We start from the raw sequence: 27,622 nt of genomic DNA on the forward strand, positions 1-27,622 counted from the left end.
AAGGCATGGGACTACATGCGAGATTCCTTCTGCATGATTTACTCCTTGATTGGCTACTTCTTTAACTCCGCAACTAGTTAGTTCTTCTGCATGATTTACTCCCTGATTTGCTCCTTCTTTTACTCCGCAACTGGCTAGTTCTCTCCGGAACTTGTTGTAGGTATTGAGTCTTCTCATTGATCACCACTATGGTGCATTACCTTGGGATCTTCACCCAGTGATGCTATATCATGAGCATTGTAACCTATTTTCTAATGAATCATTCTTTTGTTCTTTCGATTTTCTTTTAGTGTTTTTGCTTTGCAAAGTTGTGTGTTCAACCTTTACTAGCTAGATTCATCTGTGCAGGTTTTATAACACATTTACAAATACAAAGTGATATTAAATTCAGTAACTAGACTGTAGCCTGACTAGACCGTAGCATGAGATGGTGGAGAACCCGCTTAATTATACGCTGCCGTGGTGGTGGAGAAGGACAGGGCATAAATGCTACTAAAATAATCACTGAATCATAATATAAATCCAAATTAAATGACAATAGGCCTACTGCGAATTCAGCTATGAACCTATTGTTGCCGTACTTAACATTTCACAAGCATGGATAAAGCATTGTTTATGGAGACAGAGGAATGGTTTATGGAATCAGAAGAATTAAATGATCAAAATAGTTAAAATTATTTAGTTAATTTTTTTTTTTAAATTAGGTTTGAATCATATTTTTCATAGTAAAAATAAATTAACATTATTAAAAAAATTTAGAGTATCTAAAATCTTAAAATTTGATAACTATAACTTAAATTTACAAATATCTCTATATAATTTTAATAAAATCTATCCTTTTAGAGAGAACGATAAAAACTCTAAAACCGAGTATAATGAATGGGTGCACATGTTGACTGAATGTCTTTTTTAGTAAAAAATAATTCAATTCGAAATTTTATTCCAATTTTGTCTTAACGACCTCGTCTCGTTTTGGAGTTTTTATTTTACTTAACGTCATCGAGCTCTCGTGCTAAAAGTCCAAAAAATACCAATTTGCTGTCGTTGCTCTAAAAGTCTCGAACTGGCATCGTCTCGTATGGGGAGAACCAAATTTAAATGTCTCGTTGACTTAAACTAATTGGACGAGGACAATCGAAATTTACACGTTTCGTTGATCGACATGCATTATTGGAGCAAAGACGAATGTTTTATATAAATTCAATAAAAAATTTTATTATTAACAAATGTGCTTGGAGTATGTTGAGCACGTTTCATGCAGGGATGTGTGGAGAGTAGAATAAACTCCGACTTCGAGGACTACATCCATAATTCCAACCAGCTCTATATGTTTGTTAAATGTTCACTATTCAACACCAAGGCTACTGTTAGCGTCAGGCTAATCCGATGATGGCGTTCCAAGACAAGTTGGCATGTGATATTGTTGCCGTGCGGAAGAAGCACGGAAAGGAAAATCCCTCCAGCAAGACGAGACCGCGTCTCCCGTATGCGAGAGGGTGAATATTCTAAATATTCGATTGCAATGGAGGGAAACTCCATATCCGAATCGTTCGGCAGGGCTATTTTTTAATTTGCCGATTATGTAATATATATACTCCTCCTGTTCTGTTGGAAGCCAGAGAAGGTTCTCCGTCGAAAAAATTCCCGACGCTATTACTCTCCAGAGGGCTCTGAAAAATGTCTAAGGTAAGCAACAGTTATCGATCTTTCGTTTTATTTCTTAAGCGGTCATGTGACGGGAACTCTGTGCAGAAAATGGTGCTGAAACTGGGTCTACATTGTGAAAAATGCAAACGGAGGGCAATGAAGACGGTCGCAGGGATTGAAGGTAAATTCTCGGTTTATTAATAATTTGGTCGACCGAGGCTGCAATAACTTGTATTAAAGTTTTGCATCTCTGTGCATCTTTGCAGGCGTGGAATCTATAAAGATTAATGCTGAGAATAATACGATCAGTGTAACTGGAGATGCGGATCCAGTAAGGGTCACGGCTAGTCTCAGAAAGTATGGATTCACGGAATTGGTCAGCGTCAAACCATGTAATGAGCGCTGTAATGAGCCCGATAAGTACTTATGTCACCAGATCTTATATCCCGAGAATTTAAGTTATGTCATCCCTACAAGAAGCTATTACCAGGACAGCAGCTACACTCATTACTGGAGTGATGAGAGCCCCAGCACCTGCACTATCTCTTGAATTCAATTTTAACAATTCTGTGAATTTCTTGCTCAAATTAATAATTTTATTGAATAATATTCTACACTGAATTAGAAGTTGGTGCTCGCCTGATCTACATACTAATAAACATGCATACTAATAAACATGCGATGCAAGAAATCCGATTATGCAGAAAGGTTTTCACGTGTATCGTCTAGCACATGCTGCGTATTGGGTAGGGTTTGGCAATTATTTACTGAGAAAAATGTATGGGAAATATTCATGCCGGATCCGTTTCCTTCTGGGAAATATTTACACAATTTGTTTGCTTCTGATGGTCAAGAAGAGATGTTAACTGTGCTATCAATGTAGATGACCCCATCATCTCTAATAACTGTAGGTGCTTGAATATTTCATATTTATTTGAATAATGGTTGTCCACAGTTTCTTTAGCATTGGTCAAACCACCTATTTTCATGCTTTTAGAATTATCATACAGTTTACAGTTAAATGAATTAACAATCCTGAAGGTGCACGTTTATCTCATTATCGTGTACATATATTTTCCTGTAATTGGTGAATGAATTCATACGGAAAAACTTGCACATTTATCACCTTGTCATTTATGTCGAAAACTGTACAGTTCATTTATGTCGAAACTGTACCATATTTTTGGTAATAAAATTGTCCTAGCTTTTCTGAAAGAGTTAACATGTTTCATTTAAGAGTTAACTTCGCTAGATATATTGACTCATTAAATCGCACACTGATTATCGAAGAATGATGTTATCAAAGATAATAGAGTCGATATGATTAGGTTAATCTGAATCAGAAGAAATCCATCGATACATGTATATGTTACATTTAAAAATTATATTTAAATTATATTTTATATTGATTTCATAATTTCTAATAATTATAATTATATTGAGTAGTTTTAGATATATGTCATTTATGCTATAAGGAATAGTAGTAACTAACTAATTTTTCATCATTTTTAAATAGTTCACTTAACACTCATTACATTGAATAATATTCAAAAAATAAATATTTAATAATTTTATTTACTTTTATTTATTCTTTTTCATTTAAAAAAATTGAGCTTAAAGCAACTATCATTCCTCCATTGTTACGTCTTTAACTAAAATTAGACCATAAAACCTTTTAAACTAAACTCCCCATTTAACGGTTACACCGCATCCTCTTGACTAAAAATAATCTTATTTATTTATAATAAAAATATTGTAAGAGTCCTACTCAAATTTATATAATCTCATTCATCAATGTTGTCCATAGCAATATTTCGGCATGCCCCCATTAACGCCAATCAGCATTTTCAAATAAACAAATCGAGGAAGCCAATTATTTCTAATGAAGACTTTAGTGCTTTCTAATGAAAAGTTAAGGCAGCAAGGTTTGTCTTTAATATGAAATTTAACTAATATGTTTAATGCGAATTTTAATTGATAATAGGTATTGACCTTTTATTTTTCGTAAAGATAGCGCTGAACATGTGATAACTTTTATTACTTAAAATAATAATAAAAGATTATGACATGAAAGATGAGAATATATTGGAGAAAGTAGTTTTCAATTTTAATGAAGATATACATGGAAAAAAGAATTGGGCGAGATTCTCATCTAACGTAATAGGACGAAAGAGAATTTTGGTATGAATTTTATTTGTTTTATTCATATTTAATTTATGAACATATGTATCTATTTCCTCTTTAAAATCTTTGTTTTTTTTTTCTTTAAATTAAAAAGGTGTAAGATTTTGTATGGAAATATACAAAGAAGAAAATAAATACATTGAGGACATATAATGGGAGAAAAAATTATAAAACAAGGGTTGGAGGCAGCGGTATTCCCTGCCGGGGAACCGAAGGTTCTGTCAGTTATAATATATAAAATTTGCATCGACCACACTTGCCTTACCACGACAGCAAAGGAGCTGGATAAAATTCGATGGCAAGCAGTTTTATTGAGCAAGTTGAGCGACCTCTGAGCTTCCAACAACTCAGAAAATGAACCATTTGGGGTTTAAGATGCATACTGCTACCATTTTACCCCTATTTATGTATTATTTGTTTGCAAATTTAGCTATCATCTCTCCGGATGTTCTCATCCTTTTACTGTGTTTTATTTGTTTGCAAATTTAGCTGTCATTTCTGTGTATGTTCTCATCTTTTTATTGCGTTTTTAAAACTAGCCCATTGTCAGAATCATGGTACTCATCAACAGAAGAGTTTTACTATTCATTCATATGTTGTGTAGACGTTTGAGGTATGAAGGACACCACCGAGGTTAAGAAATTTATTAGCCAAGTCTTGGGGTCCTTAAGCTTCGTTTTGAGGGTTTAATGGCAGCTTGCAAATAGTAATACAGTTTTACTATTCATTTTGATGGTGTGTAGACCTTTGAGATTAGAATAACACCACAGAGCTTAAGAAATTGATTTTCCAAGTCTTGGGATGCTTAAGCTCCGTTTTGAGGGTTTACTGGCAGCTTACAAAATTAGTAATATTGAAAATATTAACATAGAAGGTGAAGTAAGAAACCCCTTTGCTGTTGCGTTTTCAGCCATGCAGGAAGAATGTTGAGTTTCTAAAGCTTAGAGATACTCCTTTACCATTAACTATACATTTAGCTTGTGTCTGAATGTCGAAAGCTTGGTGAGAAACGAAGAAGGGATTGAGAAGAATGTGTTTTGCATTTATGGGGAATAGAAGAATGAGAAGAATAATGCTGAAATGCTTGTCTATTTGAATTTCCAACCCATGGACAGTTTGACCATGGTGAGTTTGATTTCATATTGATTGCTGGTTGTTGAGAAATTGCTTCAATTCTTACATTAATTGTTTTAATAGAGATTGTAAATTGATTGATGAAGCCAAAATTATCTTTGAATTGCCTCACTGCCGTGCCGTGATGTAGCTCCACTCCATAAGTTAGGTTTTCAAGAGATTCGATCTTGGAAACCCATAAGAAATACGTAAGTTAAGTTTCCAAGAGATTCGATCTTGGAAACCCGTAAGTAAATGCCTAGGAGGCAAAGCGCCCATAGATTAAGCCCCCAGGTTGGCTGTTGAAAGATGTCTAGATTTATCTTGAGCCTTTCCTAATAGCCAGGCAAGTGTATTGCATGCAATAGTTTCTCTAGCATTAGAGAGGGCAGGATGCTTGGTGTAGAAATCGCTTGACTCATAGTAAAATAGCTCTGCTGAATGCAGGGGCTCTCGATCTCGATTTGCTACTGATGAACTGGTCCCACTACGGGTGCAATCAGAGGAAATTTACGAGGTTATTTTTCAAATTAAAAATGTAACACTGGCGAGCCTCCAGCGATACAATGAAAAAACAAGCTAACGCCACCCATGGTTAAGATCCTTGTGCTCTACTAACTGAGGTAGCGCTCTACTAACTGAGCTAGATGGGTTGGTGCCAGTGTCACGAATTCTTTGTGTAGCTGGTGCTAGTGTCACGATTTCTTTTTAAAACTCCAAGGAAACGTAAGTTGTGACAATTAAATTTTCCATGAAAACAAGGTCATCTGTTTATTTAAGATAATAATAAATAGAATCAGTTTACAAATTTAAAATTTACCTGTCTTTCACATATTTAAGTGTTGTGGCACGTTACTTGAAAAGGTATGAAGTATGGTTTGTGGAGGAGATGTATTAAAGTCCAGTGATAAATAAAGAAACAAAGCTGAAACACTAATATTGCACGTAACAACGGGGAGGATAATTAACTGGACATGCTTTGTTAAAGAATGGTGGAACACTCATATATTTCACATAAAGGTGTATGCCTTAATACACACAATTTACATTCATAAATTACTCTATAATATAGAGTTTGTGAGATCTAACTTATTGCTAATTTAATAGAGTTTGTGAGATCTAACTTATTGCTAATTTAGAAGGAGAGGTTGAGAGAATTTCTCAACCATCACCCACAGCTCATAAGCCAACATTACAAATATAAGATGTAAGCATTAACTTCAACTTCCCGTCTTAATGCTTACATTACATAAATTTATTGAAACCAACCATAAACAACAAAATACACAATCATTCTTTAACTGGTTTACAATTTATGAGTATAGGCTCCATCAAGTTGCCTCACAACCTTTGTAAAGGTGTAGTTAGCAAGTTGGATTCGAGTTGCACTCGGGAACTCCCAAATCACAAATTTCCCGAAGTCAATTACTGAACAACGTACCAAACCATCGCATAACCTCATTAGAAGACCACTCCCATGTCTTCAACGAATGAGGGATCTTTCTCTAGATCCACAACTGTCATACTATCTCAACAACCATCCATGTTGTGCCTTTTCACTGAAATGTAATTGTTATAAAAGAGTTTGAAAGGTTCAAATTGGTCATTCACTTCATCATCATTTTACTAACATAGATAACTAAATTTTCCCAACTGATTCAACTGCACCATCACTAGAACTTATTAATTATCCTTTGAACAAAATTATACATAACCGGCTAAAAAACATATTGACAAGCTCACTCCCACTAAATTAATGGACCCTTCAAAGATTTACTCCATGACCTGTCATTCATAAGTGCAACACAACATAGTCCACAACAACGAACTAAAGGAGAACACGACACAAACTTTAAGGTTTACCGTGGTCGTTAATAACATTGTAAGGAAGGATATGTCTGTGTCCGAATTCCAATCAGAATGTTGCAGAATCCGTAGGAATTTCTCACCTACACAAGCCTTTAGAAACACCCAAAGAAGCACCCGCGAATTCACAAGGATGTGATACAGGACTACTATTCTTCACCCCCAAATCCACTTGTCTTAATACCCTCGAAACAATCGATTTCCTTCCATGCTCGATACAACAGTCTGCGGTTCTCTGTGCGGCAAGAAACCATCCTGAGTCTAAAAAAATCTTCACAGAAAAGGTCAGAGAAAGCTATTGCGATATTTCATTAATGATGGTCTTTTTGCAATTAAAAAAAGCTTCAACTTCTTTGTGAAAAATCGCATGCTTTGAAATTCGAACAATCAAAGAAAATTCGTGTGCTTGATCTACGTCCTTCCACCTAAAAAACTTTCTCCACCAATGGATCCACAGTCGCTAGAAGTAAAGCGAAAGGAAACTTTAGACTCGGCTCAAGAAATTAAAAAACCATGTCGCTGCTCCACGTTGGTTTGCAGTTTGACCGTCACTGCTGCAATCCATATGTGGTGAATTTATCACTAGTCTTTACAACAATCAACGCTCAAAAAACCATGTCGCTGATCCACGTTGCTTTGCGGTTTGACCGTCACAGCTCCAATCCATATGTGGTGAATTTATCACTTGTCTTTACAACAATCAACGCTCAAAAAACCATGTCGCTGCTCCACGTTGGTTTGCGGTTTGACCGTCACAGCTCCAATCCATATGTGGTGAACTTATCACTAGTCTTTACAATAATCAACGCTCAATGCAATCACAGAAACATATTCACAAGAACATGCATAGCCAACTTTTCCACTAGTCTTCACAACAGCCTTTGACGTCATTGATTTTCATTGATATGTTCACGTCGATGCTCCACGGTGACCTCCACAGCACACTAGTCTCCAACGCAGCCTCATCAAACATAACTTTCCAATCTCCTACAGCTGACAACGAACATCAATGTTCACAATACGCACAGTACACTGTTCGCGCAACCTCTTTCACAATCCCAACACCACCCACCTTGTGCTCTGATGCCATGTTAAAAGAATTCATATATTTCGCACAAAAGTGTATATGTCAACACACATCTTAGATTCAAATATTACTCTATAATATAGATTTGGCGAGATCTAACTTATTCTTAATTTTAAAAAAAAATTGAGAGAATTTCTCAACTATCACTATCAGCTCATAAACCAACATTACACATATAAGATGTAAGCATTAACTCCAAATTGCTTTGGATTAAATATGAAAGATAGCTGTGACCGCCAAAAGTTACATTCAAATAAAAATGAAGAGCTTGGCAGAGCTTTCAATCATAGCGGGAATTTGGAAGCAATCCGAGTTAGAAATTGTAAACAGTTACAGCTTGGAAGAGCTTTCAATCATAGTGGGAATTTGGAAGCAATTTGGGTTAGAAATTGTAAACCATTACACCTCTTCATTTGGCCGATGGTTTTGGGATGATACTAATTAGAGAATAAGGGAAATGATTAAGTTGTATTTGACTATTGAAATCTTTTGCGGAAAACCATTTAGCTAACCCATTCATTCAAATTCTATCATTGTAATATTAATGGAGACTACACTAACAATAGCCCTTCTTGTAGTCCATTAATGCTATCTTACTTAGGAGAAATAAAATAATCCGAACATTAATGCTATCTTACTTGGAGAAATAAAATAATCATAACACTCTAGGACCGTAGTATTTAAATGGTTGGAATCAAATATCTCTATGACCATTGACGTGGTATTTAAGAAATACTCACAAAATCAAATATTTCTATTAACATTGTTTTGATATTTAAGCAATAAAAATATGTTAGAAGTTGCTAAGTATTTCTCTATATTTTTTTGGATAATAGCTAATATGGGCTGTTCTGGCCTGGTTTATTTTCTTAATCTAAGTTTTTTTGAAAAAAATTATAAAAGGAACTTTTTTGTTTTATGTAAAAAGTTTCTTATATCGCTTTAAAAGTTGTAGATGTATTTAGAAAATATGTGACAAGTTTCTATGTAAAAAATTGTGTCAATTTATGTGTTTGATTATTCCCTTATCTTGTTTATTTGCCATTATTTTATGCAATTTCAATTTATTTGCAGGCTATGCTTTTGCTGCTCAACAAAACAAGTTCTATTAGATCTTTTGGGAAAATTATGTGTTAATGAAGAAGATGCAAAGTGTGAAGTTTGAAATTAAAAAGATCAATGGTAGTAATAGCTTTGACCTATGGAAGGTTAAGATGCAGGATATGCTCGTGTAGCAAGGAGTGGCAAAGTTGTTGTTGGGAAGGGAAAACAAACCAGTGGGCATGGATAATGATGATTGGGACGACATGGATGCAAGAGCCCTCAGTGTTATTCATTTGTGTTTGGCAGATGATGTGTTTTTTAACGTCGTTGGAGAGAAAACAGTTTTAGGCTTATAGACCACGTTAGAAAGCCTTTATACAGTGAAGTTCTTAATAAACAAAGTCTACTTGAAGTGACAATTATACAATTTGCGGATGAAGGAAGGTACAAATATCTATGATCATTTATCTTTCAATACTCTTTTATGTCAGTTGTCTAGTATAGATGTAAATATTGAAGGGGAAGAGAAAGAAATTACACTATTGTGTTCTCAGCCTGAGCCTTGGGATCACTTTGTAACCTCTATTAGTTTTAGTTATACCGATAGAATTGATTTTGATGTTATTGTGGGAGCCTTTTTTTTTTAGGAAACTCTGCAGAAATTTAGCCTTGAAACCTCAACATTAGAAGCAATGGTGGCAAAAGGTCGATTAAAAGAAAAAGATCAGAATTTGAGAGACACATCAAGATCGAAGTCAAGAGGCAAGAAGAGTAAGTTAAAGTGTTGGTACTGTAACAAATCAAGGCATCTTAAGAAGGATTTCTAGAAAAGAAAGGAACAAGCTACTAAAAAGGACTCTACAAAGGAAGCCAATTTAGGTGAAATAAGTGTAGGTATTGTTGATGAGTTATTTTCCACTTCTATTGTTTCTGAACATCATCATAATTGGTTGCTATATTATGGTGTTTCCCATCATATGTGCCTTCATAGGAATTGGTTCTCTTCATACCAATGTCTCGATGATGGTGTGGTATTCATCGGTAATGATGTTACATGCAACACTATTGGAACTGATAGTATTAGGATTAAAATATATGATGGTACTATTAGAACGTTGATAGAGATGAGGCATGTGACTGAGCATAGAAAGAACTTAATATCTTTGGGAGTGTTAGATTTTGTGTACAATTGAAGGTGGAGTTATGAAGGTGATGAAATGCTTCTTGGTAGTCATGAAGGCTAAAAGGTTTGGGAACACTTATACTCTTGAAGGAAGGGCAAAATTAGATCATACAATAGTAGCATCTAAAGGTGCAAGTGACTACTCGTTTATGGCATCAACACTTGGGACATATGAGTGAGAAAGGGCTAAAGGTATTGGTTGATTGTAATTTACTTCCAAGCTTGAAATATTTAAATTTGAATTTATGTGAGCATTGTATTTGTGGAAAGCAATCTAGACAAAAATTTAAAACAGGGAAACATGTTAGTAAATGTCTCCTTGATTACATCCATTCAGATTTTGGGGTCCTTTTGTGTCACTCAACAATGGCTAGTGTAATTTGATAAGTTAACTTAGCCATAATGGGGACCCTACAAAACAAAAAAAATATACTATCTGCACTTAGGCTTAAAATCTATTTGGAAATCAAATATATTAAGAAAACGTTAATACGACCCTTTGCATATCGCATATAGGTAATCACAGAAGCTAGAGCATAGTAGGCATTTAAGTAAAAGTGTGATACGATTTGCCCAAGATTCAACAAAATAGCGATAGGTCTTATATAACTTTAATAAATAGAAAACCCTCCACGCGCACAAAAGTCATAATTGGTAGTGCCAGCTAGCCACGTCATTTATCACAAAAAGAGCAACGCAACAGCTATATCGACATTTCCCATTTGTTACCACAAATCTGACCTCTCGATAAAAATTTTTGCAATATCGCGAGAAGTACCCATTTCATTTTTCATTGTGAAATATTTATATCACATAAAAAACTCAAAATGACTCTTGCCAAGGGAAGTCCCGATGCTATAAATAACAAAACTAGCCATTTTTCCACATATCTTAAAGGTCAATGCATCAGATATCGACAAAAGGAAGATTTCACAAATTAGAAAATATGTGTTCCGAGGAAACTTGTAATGTGAAATGAGTTAGCAGGGCACTGAACTATACAAATAGTGTGTGAACCAACAATTTTTCATTTATGATTAGTTATAACAGTATTGATGTTCTCGGTAATGTAAATGATTTTATTGATCCCATTTAGTGTTCAATATATTACATTAAATTCTTTTTTCATGTTATGGTGGGCATTTTCCCCTTAATTTTATAATTCTAAAATTTCCTCCTTATTATTTGCATTCTCTCTATTATAGGCTAGTCCTAATAAACATAACTCAAGTGAAATACCAAGAGCCACTAAGAAGAACAAGAAACCAACAGTGCCACCACAACCAACTCCACCTACTACAGAGTTTACTGAGAGGCCTCCATTCTTCTTTGATATGACATGCACTACTGAATCTGGGTGTTCTTTTTGGGAAGCAATATATAAACTATTTTAAGAAGAAGAAACTAGAGTAGTTACAAGACAAGTCACAACGCCAAATGAAACTATATCGACTTCAAAAAGCATCTCGGCAGACGTCACCAATTCCCATCTCCATCAAAATGCGGCTCGACCAAACATTATGCAATACACAGATTTGGTCAAATGGATTATTGACGATGTAAACATAGGAGATAGAACCTTCATAACCTTGAGGAAAAGGATGCTAATTGGGTCATTTAAAGTTGAAGAATTGAGAAGAATATATCATCTTCCAAAGCCACAAAAAAACTATAATGCATAGTTTCTTCAAAAGTTTTTCGTAGAAAATGAAGTTCAGTCAGAATCGATAAGGTAGTTGAGGTGCCAGCCAAGCAAGAATAAACATGGAGACAAGGGTATGTATTCTCTTGCCTCCCTTGCTGGTCCTCATTGTCACATTGTTTCTATGATGTGTAGACTATTCCAGTAACCTAATTCACCAAAATTCACAATATAATGGGTTCCCCTAATGGAGGTTGCCTCTGAAGCCTAGATTATGGATTTGGCCACTATCTTATACCACAATCTAGTCTCCCATATCCTAGCCTATCAAAGAAAACACAATATTACTACTAGGATCGTGCCCTCTTTCTACATGAGTGCTTATATTATGGACGTAGGGTTTTTGACCACTAACTATCCATCTATGGGATGGAAATGGACCCTTCAAGGCCCTATATCGATCTATATTTACCATAAAATCCCCTGGGAATCCAATTAACAGCCCCATTTTTATAAAATCTACCATGGAATGATGTTACCCTTGTACCAAGTCATTTTTTATGAAATACCCACTAAGTTTTCAAGAGAAGCTTTGTATTACCTTATAGCTATAGGGAATTGTTTTGGAGAGGAATCCTTCACCTATGTTAGGATTTATGGAAGCCTAGCTGCCCCTCATGTCCTCCCTCTCTATGTACTTGATAGGCTCCTCGCCTGAGAAGTTTCCTATTAGACTGTGGCCAATGGCTTAACCAAATCCCTAAAGGAAGCCAAAAATTCTATTTGGCCACCTTTTCCTATTCGTTGTGGATTTTTTACTTTAGAAAATTTATAGATGAATATAAGTGCATCAGTTTGTTGTGTTCTCTACCAGATTTTTGGGATAGTCTGGTTATTGCAATAGGTAGCAATGCAACTGCCTTGCAGTTTAATGAAATAGTCTCATCCTTGCTGATGGTGGAAATGAGACGGAAAAATATGGAGAGCCAGAATGGTGATGCCTTGTTTGTACGAGGACAGTCCCAGAATAGAAATAAAAATAAGTCATCGAGTGGGAGGTCTAAATCTATAGGGGGATCTATATCTCCAGGAAAACCTGTAAAGGTGTTGTGCTAGAAATGCGGAAAGGAAGGGCACTACAAAAGCGACTGTAAATCTAAAGCTCCTGATAAAGGAAAGGGTTTTGATGATGCATATTCTACAGAAGAGAAAACCACCTCAGATGAAGGTGGGGATGTGTACTTGGCTTCTTCAAGTAGACATGTAGATCACGAGGCATGGTTTATTGACTCAGGTGCATCCTTTCACTTCACTCCCCATAGAGAGTGGTTCTGAAAGTATGAAAAATATGATGGTGGTGATGTATTCTTGGGGGATGACAGGAAGGCTAAAATCGTCGGTTGCGGAAAAGTTAAAGTTGCAAGGTGGAAGGGTTAGAACACTTCCCGGTGATCTACATATTCCTGCATGTTGGCATTATGATACATATGTTGTACTTGATGGCAACCCACTCATCTCAGATAATAAATTATAATGTAGAGAAAATTTCACGCACTTTTATGCAGAGAAAAGTTCATGCACTTTTATGCAGAGAAAAGTTTATTTCATGTAGAGAAAAGTTCACGCACTTTTATACAGAGAAAAATTTATCTCATGTAGAGAAAAAGTTCATGCACTGTCATGCAAGGAAAAGCGCGTATATGTTGGAGAACTTACCTTTGGTCCATGGTAGTTAGTCCTTGGTATTTGAACCTATGGTTTTGGACCATCGTACCTCGTCAGAAGTGTTGATCCCAAGTATTGGGTTTGCGGTATTGGTTTATTATGGTTTTGGTTCGTGGTATTGCATGTAGAGAAAAAGTTCACACACTTTCATGCAAGGAAAAGTGCGTATATGTTGGAGAACTTATCTTTGGTCCATGGTAGTTAGTCCTTGGTATTTGAACCTATGGTTTTGGACCATGGTACCTCCTCAGAAGTGTTGATCCCAAGTATTGGTTCATGGTATTAGTTCGACAATTTTCGATCCTATGGTTTTGGCCCGTGGTATTGCATCCAAAAGTGTTGATCTCACGCACTTTCATGGTTGGTTCATGGTATTAGTTCGACAGTTTTTGATCTTATGGTTTTGGCCCGTGGTATTGCATCCAAAAGTGTTGATCTCACGCACTTTCATGGTTGGTTCATGGTATTGGTCCAACAGTTTTTAGATCCTATGGTTTTGGACCGTGGTATTGAGAAAGGACTAAGGCTATAAAAGAGGAAGGAGATCATTTGACAAAGCATCTTCTGAATTATTAAATATCTGATAAAGTGCTAGATCTGGAATATTGTGATTGGGTTATGGTGCAGATCTGGATTTGAATGAAGAAGGAACCTGAGCGTAAGGAGAAGGATAAGTTCTATTGATGGGTCAAAATCTTAAGGCTGGAATAGTGGTATCTCTATATGATTTTTATATGTGATATGTGGCATACGCTTGATCTATAAATCTAATAATCTGGGTCTGAATTATTGATGCATGTTTTATTTTTACACATGTTATGGTCTGGGTATGTCTGATGTATGGAACAACTGCAAAGTTATAAGGAAATATATGCAGACCTGTATGCGGGTTGGCTTTGGTGAAGTCAGAGATTGATGATGCAATTGTAGTTGATGGTTTTTTTGATGTTCTTGGATTCAGTTTGAAAATTAATGAAAAGTGGTCCTTGAAAGAAAAGAAGTAGGGGGTTGTAGCTCCCTTCCAGGACAGACTTGAAAACGAGAGAGAGAGTTGTAGCTCTCTGCAGGTTGTAGCCTGCGTACTGGTAAAGGACTGCACCAGTACAAAATCATTGTAAAAGGAGTTTCTTATTAAAAGAAGATAGAGACATATTGTAGCAGGTAGTTTTCACCCACATTGGGTTTCCACCTTATATCTGGTATTCTTTTGTGTGACTATTTGCTTTTCTTGTTCTTGCTCATTATTTTATGATTCTGACATACAAAGTAATGATCAATATTTGAAGAATTATTCAAAGTATAAATAAGGAAGATATATTGAAAAGAATTTGATAATACTGATTCACCCCCCCTCTCAGTATTATTTCCAACACTGCATTATCCAGAAATATGATTTCTGTAAGCAATCTGGATGATGCAGGTATAAAAATAGTTTTCAAGAAAGATACCTACAAGATGGTTCGAGGGGCATTGGTATTGATGTGGGGAGTTCAAATTGGAACTCTGTAAAAGCTGTAAGGTAGCACTGTTGATGATGGGTGCAACGGTTCTGTGGTTCCTGAAAGTGGAGTAGAAATTCTAGTGGTCTCTGGAGAGAAGACCATGTTGTGGCATCAAAGGCTTGGACATATTGGAGAGAAGGGCCTTCAAATACTTCATGGTAAAGGTATGATTAATAGCTCTGGATTTTGATTTCTATGAAAATTGTGTATATGGGAAGCAAAATCGAGTGAATTTCGCCTCTCGTGGTAACATGGTGAAACAAATATTAGAGCTTGTGCACAATGATGTGTTTGGACCTATGAAGGTTCCATCAATGGGTGATTCTGTGTACTATGTATCCTTTATAGATGACTTCTCAATGAATACATGGATATATTTCCTTAAGGAGAAATCTGAAGTCTTTGATAGGTTTAAATAATTTAAGGCTCTGGTGGAAAACTAGATAGAGAAGAAGATAAAGATACTAAGGACAGATAACGATGGAGAGTTTTGCAGTAAGGAATTTCAGGAATTCTATAAGAAGTGTGGTATAGCGCGGCAAAATACTACACCATACACACCTGAGAAAAATGGAGTTGTAGAAAGAATGGACAAGACATTGATGGAAAGGGCAAGAAGCATGCTCAGTGGTGTCGGGTTAGGACAAGAATTCTAGGCAGAGGCAGTGGAGACAACATGTTACCTGGTCAACAGATCACCTTCATCAGCATTGGAGGATAAGACTCCATAAGAGGTATGGACTAGTAAGAAACCCTCTCTTTCACATCTGAGGGTATTGGGATGTGATGGATATGTACATGTTCCAAAGGAGAAACGAACCAAGTTGGATAGTAAATCTAAAAAGTGCATCTTCATTGGGTATAAGGATGGTTTAAAGGGTTATAAGCTTTGGAACCTAGTAACAGGGAAGGTTGTGTACAACTGAGATGTGGTGTTTAGAGAGGTGAAAGATTTTATTAAACATGAAGTCCAACCAAAGGAACATAAGAAGATAGAGTTTGAGCTAAAGGAGGAAGAATCAGACTCTACAACAGAGGAGGAATCAGAGATGAAGAACCACAAACTGCGGGTGTGAGAGGATCAGTTCGAGGAAGAAGGCAGCTAGAAAGGTATAGTCCATTTGCTTTCTATTCAAATTTTGCTTTATCTATTATTGATGATGTTCCTAGAACTATGAAGGAAGCAGTAGATTCAGAGGATGGAAAAATGTGGAAAGAGGCCATGGTTGATGAAATGGCATCTTTGCATAAAAATGAGGCTTGGGATCCGGTGGAGTTGCCGGTTGGAAGGAAACCCATTGGTAGCAAATGGGTGTTCAAGAAGAAGACAAATGCAGAAGGAAAGGTGGAGAAATACCAAGCTCGGTTGGTAGCAAAAGGTTATTCCTAGGTGCCGAGAATTGATTTTGGTGATATTTTTTTCTCTTGTTGCCAAGGTAACTTTTATTAGACTACTTTTATATGTTGTTGTTGCTTTTGATTTTGAGGTAGAACAGATGGATGTGAATACATAATTTCTTCACGGGGACATGGAAGAGGAGATCTACATGAAGCAACCTGAAGGCTTTGCAGTGAAGGGTAAGAAAGAACTAGTATGCAAGTTAAAGAAGTCTTTGTATGGGTTAAAACAATCACCAAGGATGTGGTATCATAAACTCGATACATTTATACGGGGACATGGCTTCACCAGAAGAAAAGCAGATCACTGTTTATATTTTAAATTAATTGGTGACCATGTTATTTATCTGGTCTTGTATGTGGATGATATGTTGCTGGTTAGAAATGACAAAGAAATTATCTAGGATTTGAAGACCCATTTGTCCTCCAAATTTGACATGAAAGATCTTGGTGCCGCAAACTATATTTTGGGCATGGAAATTAAAAGAGATAAAACAAAGAGGAAGCTTTGATTAAACCAGAGGAAGTATGTCGAGAAAATATTGCAGAGTTTTAATATGCAGGATAGTAAAACGGTGAAGGTTCCTATTCCTGTAGGTGTAAAGTTATCTACTGAACAGTTTCCCAAGACACAAGAAGAGGAAGAGGACATGTCCCGTGTTCCATATGCAAGTGCAGTGAGTACTGTGATGTATGTGATGGTCTATACTAGACCATGCATTGCACATGCAGTGGGAGTATTGAGCAGGTTTATGTCAAAACCAAGGAAGGAGCACTGGACAACAGTGAAGCAGGTTTTCAGGTATTTGCGTGGCAGTAGTGATTATGGTTTGTGCTACCAAGGAAGACCACGATTGGATAGAGTGTTGGATATCCATGGCTTTGTTGATGCAGATTGGGCTGGAGATCTGGATTGGAGAAGATCTACAAGTGGGTATGTGTTTAACCTATTTGGAGGTGCAGTTAGGTGGATGAGCAAGAAACAATCTGTAGTGGCACTATCAACTCTAGAGGCAAAATACATGGAAGCCACTCATGCAAGCAAGGAAGCAGTTTGGTTGCAGAGATTGTGTTCAAGTATGGGGTTAGTACAGGGAGCTATAAGGATTGACTATGATAGCCAAAGTGCAATTTTTTTGGCAAAGAACCTTGGATATCATTCATACAAAGCACATTGGTGTTTAGTATCACTTTGTGAGGAATATGATAGAAGACAAAAAGGTGTTGCTGGTAAAGGTGGACACTTTGAAGAATATTGCAGATGCATTGACAAAATTTGTGAGCTCTGAAAATTTCTCTTGGTGTAGAGAAACAATGGGTGTTTTAGATCTCAATAAATGACTAAGCTCTCTTGTGGCCTCCTGTGGAAAGAAAAGAACAAGTGGGAGAATGTTGGGTTGTGTTATATTCTTTGCATGACTAGCCCACATAGTTAACTAGGGGGTTAGAAGGGGGGTAAAGCCCCCCCTTCATTGCGCTGATTGCATAGCGAGGGAGGTCACAGGGGGTTTGAGGGGTGCAAGTAACCCCACTCCATGGTGTTCGGGGTAGCGTCACAGAAAATTTTGTTTTTCGACCCTATATTAGGTTGGGCGGACCTACCTATGGTTTTATGCATGGTTTTTCCCACATGGTTTTAGACACGATGGTTTTCGGTCCATGGTTTTGGATGCGATGGTTTTCGGTCCATGGTATTGGATGCTTCGACATGTATAAATATGTATTGTAACATTGAATGGAATATAATGAAAAATCAATCTGGTAGTCCCAGTTTGGGGATCTAGGGGAAAATCTCTATGTATATGTGTTTTATGTGTTATGCTCTCTCATTCTTTATTTTCTGTGATTTAGAATTCATATGCAAGTAATTTCTATATGAGGCTAAAACCTACAAGCTCTGAAATTGGATGAATGCCAAAATTTTGGAGGGTGTTGCAGCCGCTACAGCAGGTTGGTGGAGGAAAATTACATAATATCCATTGGCAGACAATATGCCTACTTCAAAATATCTACAACAACTTTTTCGAGAAGTAGACATTGAGGATAAAAGATTGGATTCTAGAAGAATTAGTCACAAAATTTACAAGGGCAATAATTTTGGCTACAGGTGTGGATGTATATGGATTAAATGTAGCCTTCGTTGGTGAAGTTGTTGGTGGTATTGGTTGAATACATCTAAGCATAATTATCTGAGCTGGATTCAATTTTTATCCAAATTCAGGATGATCTCATGGATCTCTCTTGGTTTTTTTGTTTCAAGGTACACTAATAACAATTTCTTTTCCAATCTAGTTGTTGGACTACTCTATGGTCTATCTAAGATGCACTAGCTGGTTGTTTAACTGGTCTTCTTCGAAACCTTTGCTCTTGTGGATGTTCCTGCTCCTTCTTCGGTTTGGGATTGGTTGGTCAGGGGATTTCCAAGGATCTTAGCTGCCACATGTTGGTATCCTTTGTGATCTATCTGAGATGCACTAGTTGGTTGTTTTACGTGGTATTTCTTCTAAACCTTTTGTCATGTGGATCTTCCTGCTCCTCTCTAGTATATGATTGGTCGATTGAGGGATTTCCGAGGATCTTTACTACTACGTAAGTGCATTCATTTTGGTTGGGTGAGTTGGTAACATATTTGAATTTTGAATTTGAATATGAAAGAGTCTCTTGGGGTCATTAATTGGTCTGAGGTGATATTTATTTTCCAAGTTGGCCATTGATTATATGAGGGACAATCCATTAACGGTTTGTGTCATTGAAGATATTTTTTGATTTTGTGCTTGATGATATTTTTTGAAGGACATTGGTAGGAGGTGATTGGTCAATCTATTGTATTTGAACGGTTTTCATAGTAGATTGAGGTGGTGGCAACCTACAGCAAGTGGGGTCTGTAATTGATAAGTAAAATTAATTTACCTTGTTTACATATTTTATTGAGGTGTTTTTAGACACTAGTAAACAAGGTATTTTTGGTAATGCTCTCTATATTGGTGCACATATAGGTGGGATTTCGAGGTGTTGGCATTGTCAGATGTACAAGTGACCTTTGTATCTCTCAGTAGGATGTCACTTGATATTGAAGGCATCTAGGATGGTGACGTTCCATTACTCGATGCGTTGGTACATACAACTATTCAGGTGGAGAGTCGTGGTTACCCTAAGTTGGGAGTTCATCCTTATCAGACATCTCTTGTAGATGCAGCTACACACATGGATTTGAATGTTTTAGTATCCCCACCGGTTATTGAACCCGAATGTGGTAATACATGGAATTTTTTTTTCCATAATTTAGGGAGAAAGAAGGTAGTTAAGGTTGTTTCAGATTATCCGGAACTCATTTTTTGATTCAATGTTATTTGGGAATGGGTGGTAGAATTACAAAAATAGGTTTTGGTGGGAATGCTGTCTTATCTAGCAATGGATGTCTCTCAAATGGCATCCTAGGTTAAATAACATGGGTACTCTATGCTTAAGTACTCTCCTCTTTTTAGCCTTTTATACAATCAATGGTTCCTCTTACACTTTACTAAATAAGATGATGCTGTGAATATTTTTGGATCGTATTGGGCTCATCACCATGTTTTCATCTCTTTACATCACTGGCATGTGGGATTTGATCCATGCCTAGAATTACCACTAAGGAAATAGGTCGGGTTAAAATCCTTGGTTTATCTGTCATATTTTTGTCATGTGAATCACTGATGATGATCAACAATTTTGTTGGTAAACTTACCTTCATGGAGGAAGCAAGCCTCTTATAGAGAGATAAATGTATCGCATGGATTTTGGTGGAGATGGACTTCACTGCTGGTCTTTGCGCAAAGGCGGAGCTCAATTATGGTGGATTCTCTATTAGGCAACAATTCACTATTGGGTAATTCCTTTTAGATGCTCGGGTTGTAATAACGTTGGATATCAAATTTTTGAGTGCTCAGGTTGTCATATGTTGGATATCAAGTTGCCAAGTGCCCACATAGATTTGGGAATCAATGACATGGAATATCAAACATTGTCTATGATGGGGGTCATCCATTGACATATGTACAATCTATGGTGGCTCAGAAGATTGGTTATATCCCTAGTGATATTAATTCCACTTTCATTACATTGATTCCTGAGGTTTCACATACACCAAGTTTTGTTGATTACTTTTCTATCTCTCTTTGCAACCCCTTACACAAACGATTTCCAAAATCATTGCTAATAGGCTGAAACCTACACTGCCAGATGGTATTGCCTAGGAGAAAGTCAGGCTTCTTCATCAAAGACAAATTCAAGATGTGGTTGCTATTGCACAGGAGACTGTACATACTATCAAATATAAGAAGCCTGAGGTGATTATTTTGAAGATGCACATACAAAAATATTTTGATTGTGTAGATTAGTACTTTGTTTGACTAGTACTACACATGGTCCTAAAGATTTTGATTTTGTATATTATTATATATGGAATCTAAGCTTTGGAGGGAGATCAATTGGTATTATCTGAATATCCTCAAAGAATCTATCCAATTCCATGAACATGTTGTTTTAAAATGAAGGGATGTGTGTGTAATTGTAAGTTGTGTACTATATAGAGTATTGGCTCAACACTACATCTCCTCTTAAATTTTTTTATCAGCTATGTGATATGTTATTTATGTACAAAGAACCTAGCCCACAAGACCTGATTAATAATCACAAATAATATGTCACAACATATATTAACCAAACTTCATTACTTATAGTTGTGAATATAGGAGTAGGATTATTAGTAATGTAGTATGTAGCATTATATACCTTTTACCTGTTGTAGTGCAAAGCTGGGATATCTTCTTTTTCATTGGAATTTAGTGGATGGTTCTTACAATACTTTAGAGCTATTCATTTTTCACATTGTTCCATTTGCATATGAATTTTATAGTGAGATGTTCTTTTCATACCCTAGAATAGTTGGCCTTGTGGACAAAAATCATTTAAAAAAATGGCCAACCTATTAATAGATTAATTTATGTCACAACCTATTTTTGTTCTTTACATGTTGTTTTAGCTCTTCTTCTTCTTGCATTGGATGCCTTTTGGGACATAAATGCAGGGTGAGCTACCTCTATAGAAAATATTGTTATTTAACAGCATGTAATAGTGTCTTCATATATTAGGTAGTTTCATTTTTTAAACTAAATTCATTCTCATCTTTAAGATCCTTTTTCTCTTTTCACCTTCGAACATCAGTCTGTGTTGTTGAAGTATCCACCCGAGTAGCAGCTGGTTCAATGACTCCATTACCTTGTAGTACTTCTAGTTCCACTGAATGAACCGTGTTTGTCATTTCCTTATCACTGTTAGATATGTCTAACTCATGGGATTCTTTGTGCCCCACTTACTGTTGCCTCGATTATGGTTGAATCTCTTTCTTGCTTCTTCCTCGGGTAATTCACCCATCTTGGTGAATGAGACAGTGCCCTTGGAGATCCAATGAAATCTGAAGAGGATGACTCCTTAGAAACTGTCTCTGGATGTTGTGGGTTATCTCTTCCCTATTCAGTTGAAGCTTTGGATCCATTTTTCTCCTTAGGATCCCTCCAACCATAGCCAGAATTCTTAGTCATCTGCTATGAGGAAGCCTCTTTTGGAAAATGACATACATTCTGAAGGTGGTCTTTTTGTTAGGATTTTGACCTCTAAAAGCTATATTTTCATAGTCAAGGGGTTGGAAATACACATTTTCCACCCACTTGAGCTCTATTTTATCTCGTAGACCTTTGTTGAGATCTACATCAATACATATGCAAACATAGGTGAAAATTCCATTTAAAAGTCTTTGATTGTGTACTTTAACCAATTTTCCAATTAAATTGCCTACTTTTTCTAAGATATATGGATGCATAAAGTGAATTGGAAAATTAGGCAATCTTACCCATACCGAGGTAGACATTGCCAACGTAGTGAGAGGATTGAATTATAGAAACTGTGGTTGAATGGATAGACTGGATCATCCCCAAAATCATGAACCTTGTTAAAAACTATATGTTTATCCTTGTGGCATTTGAATACCACCACAAAAGTCTCTTTGAGAAAAATATCAGTTGTAAATTTTGGGTCCAGTTTTGATATATTTAGTCCCCGAGGGAAGATGATGAGGGAAAAAATCCATTGAAGAAAAATATTATTCCCCGACATACAAATTATACCGCAATCATAGTACTTGTTGGGGCCTTCGTTTTGAGATTTTGTGGAGAAAGAAGTCGATGAGAGGTAGCAGAGATGATTGTTGGGGAGTTGTGTAGTTGACAGCTAAGGGAAGACTGGAAACTGAAGAAAGACTGGAAATCACAGAGGAGTGACAGGAAGAAGGAGGGACAACTGAGCATGGAAAGAGTAGAGGCAACAAAGGATGAAGGCAGACAAGCGAAAGGAAAGAGGAACTGGTAGTCTGGGTGGATGACAGGGGATAAAAACTAGAAGAAAGAGCTAAGGAGGGGTTGTTTCTAGACAATGTAGAAAATATGTAATAGTTATAGTATTCCTATGTTGCAGAGTGATGTGAAAGACTCCATTATCCCGTGTGTATAAATTTATGATGTCTGTGTGATTTCTTCTATTAATGGTCATGCCTTGAGCATTATGTACTGAATTATGTTATGTTAATGGAGAATATAGTTCTGGAATAACCTTGTGTCCTTGAGTATTATGTTAACTATTTCTAATTTTTATAAATGAATATGGTTAGAAAATTTCTTGATATAGCATGAATAGATCATTGCGATATGGTTAGTTTGTATGTTAAGCTACCAAATTTTACTCTCTTTCAGTTTATATGATTCCCCTGGCACCTAATTCCACCCTCATCTAACTTTAGTTGCAACAGGCCTAGGGTGAGACTCCTTACCCTCCCCGGGTAAGGTGAAAATGTTAGTGTTTCTCTAGCCTACAATGGACCCTTATTGGCCCCTTGTGCCTGAACCGAGGGTCTCAAGCCTGCTGTCATTTTTGTGCCAACGTTAGTGTTAGTATCCATCACTTTGAGGGTATGGGTGTCTAGTGAGTGCTCAACTACAAAGCTTGGAATTGAAAGATTCTTAAAATTCAAATAGTTGGGACAAATCTTGAGGGTTTCCTTAAAATACTTGGATGTAGTGATAGAAGGATCCTCGCCTCGCTTGGCTCCACCTTTCAACTTTGCGATAAGGGTTTTTAAAGCATCATCTGTAATGCCACAATCACATAGAAGGAATTCCTTTCTTAGTACCCTATATTAATTTTTACAAAAGTTTCAAAAGTGTAGCGAGAATTCCTGTATGTTCCTGGATTTTGATAGAAATCTTTGTTACCTAGTCAGTTGCTGACATCGTAATACAAAGAGTCCCTTTTGACAGATCTTTTACAAATATGGTGAAAAGGGCCAGGTCTGAAATTAAAGATCCTTTCTTTACAAGTTCTATCTATGGGGAGAGAGGGAAAAATGCATGGCTACCCTCTTCATTCTATTGGAAATTTATTACAAACATATTTTAGACATCCACCTTTCATTCAGGGATCCTTCCAAACACTTTGCATACAACTAAAGATCCCTTACCTACCAGACACTCCAACATCAACCTTACCATAATAGAGGAGTCATTAGTGTAGAATGGTAAGATGCTTTTATAATAGAGATGTGAATTATAACATGGAAAAACCATGGGACCACCTATAAATCTGATACACCCTATTTCATCTTGTTCCTTTGACCCATTGCGATGGAAAAATAATCCTTTTGCTCCATATAAAACCTAAAGGCATCTATTCCTGCAAATAGAGCTGAAACAAATCCTAAAATCCTTGTGCCCCAAAATCCCAGGAGTACCAAAACCTAAAAGCCTAAATTCCTTACTTCAAAATCTAAAAAAAACATGTAGCCTGTCATGATTGTTGATTCCCTTTGAATCCCAAATAAGAATATATTTATTATCACTATCCTACATATACTACTACTATTCAGGGTTTTAGGTATTTTGAGGCATATTCCAAATCTTTCGAGACTTTGGGAAATGTTAGAGAAGTGCCATGGCATTGATCATCCTACATATGCTACCACTATCGAGGGTTTTATGAAGGGGAAGAAATGGAACAAGTGGAGGAACTATACCTAGAGATGAGGAGACAAGGTTCAAACTTCTGGGAGCCAACATTTTGTAATTCGATTTAGGGATTTTTCAAGGCAAGAGAGGTTGAAAAAGAATTACATGTGTTTTTCTTTATTCTGGAGAGGTTCAAAATGATTTTCAAGTCGTATAATGTTGTGATCACAGGTTCTGCAAGGTTGCGTAGATGCAAGAGGGCTTAAAGTATTTGGAGAAGATGGTAGAAAGGAATATAATCCCTAATGGTGTTGATGAATGGGATTATTTTTTATAATTATTTTTCTAAAACATTTCAACACAAACATGAAATAATGAGAGAATATATTCTTATGTATTGTTCCTTATGTAAATGCACAAAAGATTCAACAATGATAATTTATTATTATTTTCCATAATCATCTAAACAATACAAGATAAAAAAAAAAAATTCAAGCACTCTCGAGCCAAATCACATGAGAATTATTAATTTTCTATTTTCACCTAAGCAATAGACCTAATATTGATCCTTCTTATCACCTCTATAACACCTCTTATAATCCATGCTAATGACATCTAATAGATAGGGTTTTCCTCTAAAACCAACTTTACTATGACAATATTGATAACTAGTGATGACACACAAATCTATTCTCTTTTTAAACCTTTGTGATCAACTATCTCTAAACTAATTTTTGATAATTAATTGGCTTTAAGATAAATCCTAGAGATTGCATGTGCAAATCCAAGTCAACCCCAAAATATTGTAAAATCCTATTCTATAGTCCCCATAAAAAAAAGAGTAGATTTCCTAACATTTATCATCATACCGATAACTAAATAATACATGTTTAAAAGAATAGTAGATTTCCTAACATTTATCATCATACAGATAGCTAACCAATACTTGTTTCAAATCTATTATAACTTAACCACATCTCTTCTAGTCCCATTATAAAAAATTAGGATGACATCATTGAATGAAAAATGGGACAAGTGACCGAGCTACCAACTCTAATATCTTTAAATGCATTAAATTGTTTAGCATCCAATAGGGTCCTAATCAAACCTTCTACTATAATAAGAAAAAGTATGAGAGAAAGAGGAAAAGTTTGATTTAATCCTCTCTCTTGCTGAAAGAAGGCAATAATGCATTTTCTAATTGAAACTAAGAAAGAAATTGTAGTAACACAATTCATGACTAATTCACAAATGAAATACATAATCCCAAATCAATAAGAATCAACTCCAATTAAATCCAATCCTTTGATAACTCAACCTTTACTACCATAGGTTTTAGCTTTCAATATTTATTAATGTCCTCCTTTTCCCACTCCAATAACCTTTTGAATCTTCCTCCTTTCTATAAAACTAAGCCGTTCACTTGAAATGGACTTTGAAAGAAAACATTTAACCCTTCTTGTAATGACCGTTATAAGAATTTTATAATTTCATCTACATAAATATATAGGTTTTATTCAAAGGAAACTAGGTTATTGAATTCCATAATGAGGGATGTGAAAATCACATTAAATGGTGCTGAGGTCCACTTAAAGGATCTTTATCCATTAACCACTTTCAACATTTCTTTTTCCAGAATTTTTAAAATACTTATTAAAGAAGATAACCATTGTCTACCCATCTAGATTCAAACCTTTGTCTTTTTGGAAACTTTGGAGCACACAATTGCAAATTTTGCTTTGACACCTCTCCCATTAGATAAGTCATTTTTACTTAAAAGCCAAGATGACATCTTAATGTATTTAGTTCTTTCATTAAATTGTTAATTTGTTGTTGGTGTTTTGTTTTGTCTTGTTGCATGCTAAAGCCAATAGTGCATTAACATGCTATTGAATTTTGGTTAGCATACTAGAAAGAAGGCTAGGTTTGGAATACTTGGTATTCTAATTAGCATAATAAAACTGCTAAGAATAAACTTTGTTTAGAATGCATGGTATTCTAATTAACATAATAAAACTTCTAAGAATAAACTTTGTTTAGAATACTTGATATTTTTGTAAATGAACTTTTAAACTAATTTTAATGATTTTTATCTCTCTTCATTCCTTGAATGTGAAATCTCAAACCTCCGTTTAATGTTTTTTTTCTCTCTTCATTCCTTGAATGCAAAATCTTAAACCTCCATTTCTCATCTCGTTATCATTTCTCAATCAAATTTCTGGTAACATAGCTCATACCTAACTGAATAATATAACTTAGTATAATAACAGTGATAAATTCGACTATTGCAAGTTCTTCAGCTAATAGGTTATCGCACATTCACGATTTTCAATTTTGAAAGTTCATAAGAGCAATACAGTTGGAACTACTACACACCTACATGTGGACTCTTAATTAGAGCATGGGACTACATGCAATATCCTTCTACATGATTTACTCCTTGATTTGTTCCTTCTTTAACTCCGCAACTAGTTAGTTCTTCTGCATGATTTACTCCCTGATTTTCTCGTTCTTTCACTCTGCAACTGGCTAGTTCTCACTGTAACTTGTTGTAGGTGTTGAGTCTTCTCATTGAACACCACTATGATGCATTACCTTGGGATCTTCACCCAGTAATACTATATCATGAGTATTGTAACCTATTTTATAATGAATCATTCTTTTGTTCTTTCGATTTTATTTTAGTGTTTTTTCTCTACAAAGTTGTGTGTTCAACCTTTACTAGCTTGATTCATCTGTGCAGGTTTCCTAACACATTTACATGGTATCAGAGCCCACAGGTTGCTAGATAAAAGGCACACCAGTAGTTTATTTTGTAGATATTACAGCTTGGAGATCGAAGATCGATAGAAAAGTGGAGTTTCCCAAAGCATCGATCCTAACACTGTACAACTATCATGAATGGAAGGACCAAATGGCTCGATACCTTCGTCATAAAGGGTTGTACAGGATTACCATGGCTACAGAAGTGGATCCCGCTTCAGCCATAGAGAAATTCAAGTACCTCAACCATATGGATGAGGCCCACGGATCCATATGCATGTGCATCTCTCCAGAGTTGCAGTTTCATCTATCTGCCTGCAATACTCCGAATGAGATTCGGAAAAAGGTTGAAGAACTCTACTAGAAACAGGATGAGATGAAAGGACATCTACTCGATGTGGATCTCTTGTCATTGGATCCATGGAACTATGATAT

General features: G+C 36.0%; 1 protein-coding gene across 1 annotated transcript in view; it reads left to right on the forward strand.

The window, feature by feature from the left end:
* Nucleotides 1-1,677: 1,677 nt before the first annotated feature.
* The window catches only part of LOC149149802 (heavy metal-associated isoprenylated plant protein 12-like), a 50,098-nt gene continuing 24,153 nt past the window's right edge, over nucleotides 1,678-27,622 (forward strand). The window contains exons 1-2 of the mRNA XM_089442596.1: nucleotides 1,678-1,828; nucleotides 1,914-2,023. Coding sequence (XP_089298722.1) covers nucleotides 1,678-1,828; nucleotides 1,914-2,023 — 261 coding nt within the window. The remainder of the gene's footprint in view (nucleotides 1,829-1,913; nucleotides 2,024-27,622) is intronic.

The sequence above is a fragment of the Pinus tabuliformis genome, chromosome 9 (genome assembly GCF_031772625.1).
Source record: "Pinus tabuliformis cultivar Carrire ecotype Pingquan chromosome 9, CPIR1, whole genome shotgun sequence".
NCBI lineage: Eukaryota > Viridiplantae > Streptophyta > Pinopsida > Pinales > Pinaceae > Pinus > Pinus tabuliformis.